The sequence below is a fragment of the Nuphar pumila genome, chromosome 2 (assembly GCF_984573655.1).
Source record: "Nuphar pumila chromosome 2, dmNupPumi1.hap1.1, whole genome shotgun sequence".
NCBI lineage: Eukaryota > Viridiplantae > Streptophyta > Magnoliopsida > Nymphaeales > Nymphaeaceae > Nuphar > Nuphar pumila.
Genome location: NC_143250.1, coordinates 6938454 through 6946507, shown reverse-complemented (window position 1 = coordinate 6946507; position 8054 = coordinate 6938454). Strand labels below are relative to the sequence as shown.

Below are 8054 nucleotides of genomic sequence, written 5' to 3'. Positions count from 1 at the left end.
CTGCAGGCCCGCCCTCCCAATAGCGTGGTTTCGCCCCTGGTTACAACTTACAAATATATAGGTAGACCCCTTACATGACTGCGTTAGACCTTATTTTTTTCAAAAAATAGGACATGGTGACAAGATTTTTTTTTTTGAATTTTTAGTCAATAATAACAAATATTTTTTATACTTTTATGTATAATGTTTTATTTTTATTGATATATTATGAAAAATTGCTAAAACGATATTAAAAATATCAAAATAATGTCTTTATGTGTGAAGAACTTGTCAGCGTACTGTAGCGTGTCGGAATCGTGTCACTGTATATGCGGTGGAGTTTGCATAATAATTGCAAAAAAAAAAAAACACTTTCCTATCAAAATAAATTCACAGCCCCCTCATTGGGGTGTGAAAGTACTTTTCGTCTTGAGCATCCTTCAAGGGAAAGTGGCTTCCACCAGCCCTTGGTGAAAAGCCCCTCAAGAAATCTGGTTTTCCCTACTCCCCCCCCCCCTCTCTCTCCCTCTCTCTGCAATTTCTGGAAATGGTGGCGTTTGGGATGTGAAGACTCGAAGATTTCGAGAGGAGGATGTCGAGATTTATCACGAGGATTAGGGGATTGTTCAGGTCGGGTGCTCAGATGGGCGTCGACAAAGCAGGCAATCGATACTTCACCCGAACCGAAGAGGTTGATGGAATCAGTACGCTCTCTCTCTCTCTCTCTCTCTTGTGGGTTGTTGAAAGATAACAATATCAAGGTCAGATTAAGACTTTTAGGAATTTAGAATTTGAAGTTAGCGACATTTCTTGTTTTTTTGCAATTCGGAAACTAGTTTCTTTATGTAATGATGGATCGTTTGATGTATAATTTTGGTGGGTACGCTTTAAATTCTCGAAATCTGCATGAAAACGTTTGTTGGGTACATTGGTAATTTTTTGGGTAATTTCTTTGGTTAGGATAACCTGTATTTAGGAAAACTTCGATAAATGGTGTGTATTTTTGGTGAGGTGTTTGAACATACTCAAGTGGGAGGTATCAATTTGATTATTTTGTGGTAAAAGAAAAGCAAATAGGCAATGGCTGTGGTTGCAAGTGCAAACTAGTTACAAGAGAAAGGAAGAACAAACGAACTCTTTTCTTGTGTAATTCATCGACAAGAATGTGAAAATTTTCAAACAGCAGTGTGCTAATATAAGTTGTCAGATGCATTTCTTATACTTGCAAACTAGTTACAAGAGAAAGGAAGAACGAACGAACTCTTTTCTTGTGTAATTTATCGATAAGAATGTGAAAATTTTTAAACAGCAGTGTGCTAATATAAGTTGTCAGATGCATTTCTTATACTTCAAGATGGTTATCGACTAAACAATAGAAATGTTGCACTGTTCAATTTCTTATGCATTGCTTATTTTTCTCTAAGCTTGAGCATCATTCATTGAATGAATCATATGAACTTGAGAGGATGATCGAGACACCCTGCTGGTCAATCATCTCCTGCTTTAAGTTTTGATCTGTTACAACTATTATATGGTCATTCGTGTCCTTCATCTGTGAACCATGTCTGTAGTCTAGATTTTGGCATGCAGGAAGCTGGGGGTTTCAAGATAGTTTCTTTCTGAGCTTTAGTGAGTTATACTTTGCACTAAAGGAGTTTGGTTGTAAATGCCCTTGACAGCTTTATGAAGTGGGAGGAGGACTTTTTGTTTATTATGATTAAGAAAATTGTATAGTGTTTATTGCTGTAGATGTAGTACTGATACTGGTTTGAACTCCACAGACACTTTAATTACATTTATCTTAAATAAAAAATTTAGTTAAAAGAAATAAATAGGTATTGAAAATAATTTAGTTATGAAGGATATTGTGCATGCTTGCTTTTTCTACTTTTTTTGTCCATAAGACCTCAAACTAAAAATCTACATAATTTGTTTAATTTTCTAGAACTCAGACTCAAGCTGGAAACAACGATATATGGAATATTGTGATATAGAATTGATCTAACTTTGTTGAGATGACTTATGCCGACCTTTATGTTTTGGAATAATCTAGGGATTTTGTACTCATTGTTGTTCATTAGATAAAACTTAAATTTGTTGATAACTTCACTTTGTTCATGGCTTTCTTTATTAAATTCCATTGGTCTTTATCGATTTCAAATTGTTATGAACAGAAGTAACCTTTATTCTGTTTTGCAATGTGCAGTGAAAGAACGCCGATGGGTAATATTTAAAGGTGAAGAAGATCCCACTTCATTGCCAGGTTGGTTGATGAGTCGGAATGCTAGCAAGATGAGGTTATTTGGGATACAGATCAAACTTCAAATTATTATCTAACTAGATTTCCTTAGCCAACTAATCATTGATGAGCAAGCAAGTTACATATTGGTGAACAGTTAGCGCACACACACACAGTCATACTTTGGAGAGATGAAAGTTAACAATGCACTGAGTTTTTTCTTTTTTCCATTAGTTTATGATATTTATTTGTTGCTGCTGCACTTTATGATTATAGTTGAGTGGATATGCTGGTTGAGTGGGCAAAGGAAGAAAGCTCCAACTCCTGAGGTAAAAGTTCAGTGTAAACAAACTTTTGCTAGTAATGCAAGACCCTTTCTCTACTAGATTAGATCATAATGTCTGTAACCTCTGTGTCAGGTATATCTATTATTTGCATCTATTAAGAATTAAATATAAACATACTAAGATAATTATTATGAAATTTCCGGTACGGAGAATACGGGATTCAAGAAGGTCAGACAATGAATTCAGTCAGTTTACTTTCCAAACTTAGGCTATTTGGACTTTCTGGTGTTAGGTTGCAATGATTTGAAATTTTGAAGTGGCCTATTGTTATCTCAAGTGACTTGGGCTGGGTCTTTGAAGTCAATGCTCAATCATGATCTGCAGAGGCTTAAGTAAGATCTGCATATGATTTGGTTGAGCCTGCTGAGTCCTGAGATGGGCTTCTATGCTTCTTGCTTAGAATTTCCGTATTTCAGTACACAAATATATATTAGTTAATTTATTGAGTACCTTCCCTTTTATATGAAGGCAATATATATCTGTAGAAATGCTTTGTGTTCTGCCAGGTTCTTTCAGTATCATTCATACTATTTGGTGCTTGTTGATTTTCTATTTTCAGGAAATGATAGAGCTAGAGGCAAGACGTGAACGGGTAAAGCTAAATATTGCAAGTATGCACATGCCCTTGCTTTAACTTTCTTATTGTTATTATGATGATGGTATTCATTATCAGCAGTTTTCTTTTTGTTAGTACTAGAATTCTGGGATCTGGTGACAAAGTCTGGCAAATGTGATATTATGGTTACTTTTACAACGTTCGCAACACCAACATAACATTTGTGATGCGTTTGAAGGTCTCTAAAATGTTTCCCAGATATCTTTTTGTTTAATGGATAATGGACATGCTTGGATTGAAAAGGCATTTCCTAAATCCTATTCTCCAAGCATGTATTTCTTGATGCTTAAAAATCTTCCTATTAAGTGCACTTATCTGTGCTACTCTTTGTTTGTTTCGATCCCTACTATATATTGTACTAGGCGTATCTCATGAAGGATTTCAATTTGCGCATCATCATTTATTTGTTCCATTCTCGGATTGTAGCTTCTATAGAGTAATGCTCTGTCTTTGACAAAGTTCTTTTGTCATTGATTTTTCTGTTATGGCAGAAAGAGTCCTTCCTTGAACATAGATTTACAATAAACCCTTCATTTCATCTTGAAGTTTTGCAGAAAGAAGAAGAAGAGAGAAAATTGAAAAGAGGCAATTTACAACCAAGCAAGACCACCGGTTGGTAGCTAATTTGGCATTATTTTGTTCTCTTATGACTGTTATATTTTAATAAAAGTTTAAAGTTCATAAAAGATCTTAGATATTATGCTGAATTACTATTATTAAGGATTCTATTCATTCTTGTGTACATTTTTAGTTATTACATCCCATTTGATGTTTGAGCTCCCAATTCACCTATCATTGCTTGAGTTTGTTTTCAGAACTATTTTTGTTTGGTGTTCTGTTTCTGTATGCTATAATTAGAAAGGTAATACAAATTTTCTGTTTTCGTATTGTTTCTGGAACATTTTGTGGCGGCATAATAGAAGTTTGATGCATATCTTTAGTATATGTGTCATCATTTTCTCGTCTCTTTTTTTCTTTGAAATGAAATTTACTATCAATGCAGTTGTTTATCTTAGCATCTAAAGAGTTGCATGTTCTGTAAAAAATATGACATATTGCTTTCTTCTGTCATTTTTAGTATGCCTGAGCTCTTGCAAGTGTTAGCAGTGTCCTGCTGATCAGATCTGCTTATCCAGGATCACCAGGTTGCATGCAGGTCGTACTGAACTTAACCAATTCAATAGATCTGATCCAAGAAGTATGGGAGTTATAAGGGTCTTTGTCCAATGATCACTGTGGCTAGGACACTGGTTTTAGATTGGGGAGGCAGGTGGTTGGGTCTTGCCTTGGTGGAAACAGCAACAGAACTGGATTAGGCAGGTAGTTGACGAAGACGAGTGTTGGACTAGGCCTTAATTAGGACATAGGTTTTGGTCTGGGTTAGAATGGATAAAGTCACAGGGTCAGATAAGGGGCTTTAGGATCTATTGTTAATAGGCTGGGTTAGAAACATTGGAGGCATTCTTTTGAAAGACTGCAATTTTTCTATTGACTTGAGAAACATCAATTCTAAACATATTATTTCAGGAACAATTTCTAGAGCTCCTTATTTTTGTGTTACTAAATGATGCATCTAAACTTACTACACTATGATTGAATCAGGTAAATTTGGGCCCTCAGATCTGCAAAGCTTCATCAAGCAGTTTCCTGGTGCTTCCTTTGATCCTAGTGGTGGTATAGCTCCTTTTATTTCATCAAAGTTTATGTATATGTAACTTTTGATTCCTTACTGCAAATGATGTAGACCGATGAGATCTTAAAAACTCATGTAGAATATAGTTGGCCAACTTATGAAGTATCACATTGTGCATGGTCATCTGTTTATATAAACTCAACTAAATTGCTTGAGATATAAATGAATTTAATGGGAAGTACTGTATCATCAATGACATTTTATCTGTATGGTTACTTTTGTCAATATATTCCCGTTTGTGCCTATGTTTACTTGTAATACTATTTCTTTCATTTCATTATATGCATCTTGTACGTATTCTTCAAAATGTTTGTGTAATTTTCAATTTATCTTGCCTTTGTGTTTCCCCTAATATTTTTCTCTTGTTCCTGGAGTTATTTGAATATTATTCACCTTGTGGCTGCATTATTTTTTCTCATGTTATTTTGATGGTTGAATTTCTTTTTTGTTTGAAAAACTCTTCATTTTTTAAGAGCATAGAACTTCTTATCTTAGCCTTTTTTGTTACCATATAATATAACTATCAGTATCTCACTCGCAGCTATTCCAATAATTTCCTGTATTTCTAGTATTAGTTGGTCTAGAGATTCTCTGACATGTGATTCATCAGCTTATATGGCATCTAATTTTGTAAGGTGATGTACCTGATTTAGAGTTAGATGTGATGGAGGGCTTGACCGGAAAACTCAGGTGAGCATTTTGTCCTTTCCAGATGGCATATATGTGCAGCAAATGTTCTTTAAGCCGCACTATGTGCAGCAGACATACTCACAATTGTTTTTTACTAACCTTTTAAGTTATCATCTTGAATTATTGCTTCACTTCAGAAATGAATTTGTTGAGCATTGAACTAGCATGATCTATGCATATTTCTGTTAGCCTAAAATGCCTCCAATCTGATTATTCCTTCAGTTGGTACCTGCTTTTCTTCTTTGTTTTCATAGTTCATGCCTCAGTCTTCTTTTTTAAAACCTTGATGCCTCATGAATCATGATTTTTTTTTTAGTAGTTTTTTTCCTATTTATCTATCATTGTGCAAATAATTATTGAATTTAAATAGATGAAAGTGTAGTCACAATTCTTATTTTTTAGTTTTCCTTTAAATTTGTTGAGAAAATATCAAGAGAATCTTAACATAATTATATATATATATATATATGTATGACAAATCACAGAAATTTATTAGAATCACGAATAACCTGGTTTCATCATTACAGGGACTCTGACTCGAATGATGCTAAAACTTCTCAGCCAAAATCTGCACAGGTGCCAATGTAAGTTATAGCTTTTACTCATCAGCTGCTAATATGTGTCTCTTTATAATGTTGGTACTACCAGCTCCTGTACCCTTGTCATACCCACGCTGATACATGGGTACTAAGAGCCGACTAGCTTCAGACTTGATTCAACCCATTTTATTCATTTTATGATCTAGTTAGATTTAGCCAACACTCGGGATCAAAAGCATCCAAGGTTAACTACATACTTTTTTATTCTAAATTGTTAAATTTCCTCAAAGAAAAAAAACAAAATAATATTAATTGTTAGTTATTATGTATCTTTGACATGTTTTAATTTTTAGTTCATAATTGACTGTACAACTTCATAGGTAGAGCATGTTGTAATATGTGATAGATGTGCATTTCTCTGTGTGTGTAACAGTAATGTAAAAAGGTGTAAAAGTTATTACATCTGAAAGAAAAATGAGAAATAAGAAAAATAATCACATAAATTATAGAAACAAAAGATATAAAATAGCATAAAAATATCACAATAATCATTATATTATTGAGTTCTCTTAAAAAATGCAATGTTGAGAATGTCATGATATTTTATCTTTATGATAATGTCATGATCTATAAATATCATTGGTACCTATGATGCACATGCAATTACAAGCAGGACAGCTGCTGCTTCATGAGTACCTATTCTCAACTTGTCGAGACATCTTTACATGTGTAACAAGATAGATGGAAAATCAGTGTTTTATTTTGGGCTTTCTCTTATTTGGATATGCTTGGACGCTGTAGTGGTTGTTGGGTTCAGCATAACAGTGAAGTGGGTGGCACACCTTGACAATTGATTGGAGGTGTCGTCATGTTTTTCCTTCACTTAAAAACTGAATTTGGGGTGACATAAATACTTGTCCGCTAAACATAGAATTCGTTCCTGGAATGTATTTTTTTTTCTTTCTTGTTTTTGTTTTCCATTGTTTGATATCTCTTTTTTAGGACTCTATGTACACTGTTTATAACTATAGCGCATACTGTTATGCTTCACTTGTTCTTTGTCTAAAGAGCTTACTTCATCAAGCTTAGTTTCTGTACTTCATGATTTTGTTTGTTTCAGATCTTCAGAACCTGTTGGCAGTGGTGAATCCTTCAAGCCAGGCACATGGCAGCCACCATCATGAGGATCTACCACAAAGCATTTGGCAAATCTGCTGTGAGATTGTTTTGTTACTCAGAGATCTGAAACCTGCTGTTATCTGTTTCCTAATGCCAGCATCACTTACTGATTTCAGGTTTCTACCATGATTCTTCCCTTTGAGCCCTTGAAGGTCTCCTATCTAAACCATTTCTTAGGTACCCCAATGGATGATCAGTTTTAGATGTAGCCGGGTGACCTGAATTTTTGCAGTTCTAATGAATGGCCGTGATACTTTCATGTGAAATTTTGCAAGCTTGATGAAAGTAGGTCTTCAGTTTCACTTGTAAACCTGACAAAAGAGATGGAGATGATACATAGACTGTGTTTCTTCTTGTCTCATTTACCCTCGTGATCCAGGCGGGGTTTAACTGGTGGGTTGTTTTCAGGCAGAATAAGATATTGGATTATTGACAATTACTCCTTTTCTTTGAAAGAATAGTGTTTCTATGATGGCGACAATATCGTGCTTGGTCACATAAGCAGCATATCTGTCTATTACGTTCTTGTAATCTTTACATCAAACGCATCTTTGCACACAGATAAATTTTGTTATCAATAATTGAACAGCAAGACGTGTGTTCTCTTCAGCCTGAAGAGATCAAATAATGTCTATGGTAGGTTGAATATGTCTGAAAATTTTGAAAATAGCTGGGTGATGGTCTTCGGGAATCCCAGGGGTTTTATTGGTGAGGCCTGCATTAGAGCCAGTTGGGTTTACACTCGTCCTGGTTGTGGTTGATGAGATTTGGA

At 34.7% G+C, this 8054-nt stretch overlaps 1 protein-coding gene across 4 annotated transcripts; it reads left to right on the top strand.

Annotated features, from left to right (window-relative positions):
• The first annotated feature begins 435 nt into the window (after positions 1-435).
• Positions 436-7749, top strand: LOC149844612 (NADH:ubiquinone oxidoreductase, 17.2kDa subunit). 4 transcript variants are annotated; one of them, XM_089997269.1, is made up of 10 exons: positions 436-683; positions 2186-2242; positions 2495-2547; positions 3125-3176; positions 3728-3793; positions 4784-4855; positions 5510-5564; positions 6092-6148; positions 7224-7319; positions 7399-7749. In XM_089997269.1, exons 1-9 carry the CDS (start codon positions 572-574, stop codon positions 7285-7287), a joined length of 588 nt encoding a protein of 195 aa, XP_089853395.1. In that variant the 5' UTR covers positions 436-571; the 3' UTR covers positions 7288-7319; positions 7399-7749. The 4 variants fall into 4 exon arrangements, with proteins under 4 accessions (XP_089853395.1, XP_089853392.1, XP_089853391.1 ...); XM_089997266.1 differs by lacking the exon at positions 5510-5564; XM_089997265.1 differs by lacking the exon at positions 5510-5564 and having other exon boundaries at positions 7224-7749.
• Positions 7750-8054: the final 305 nt, after the last annotated feature.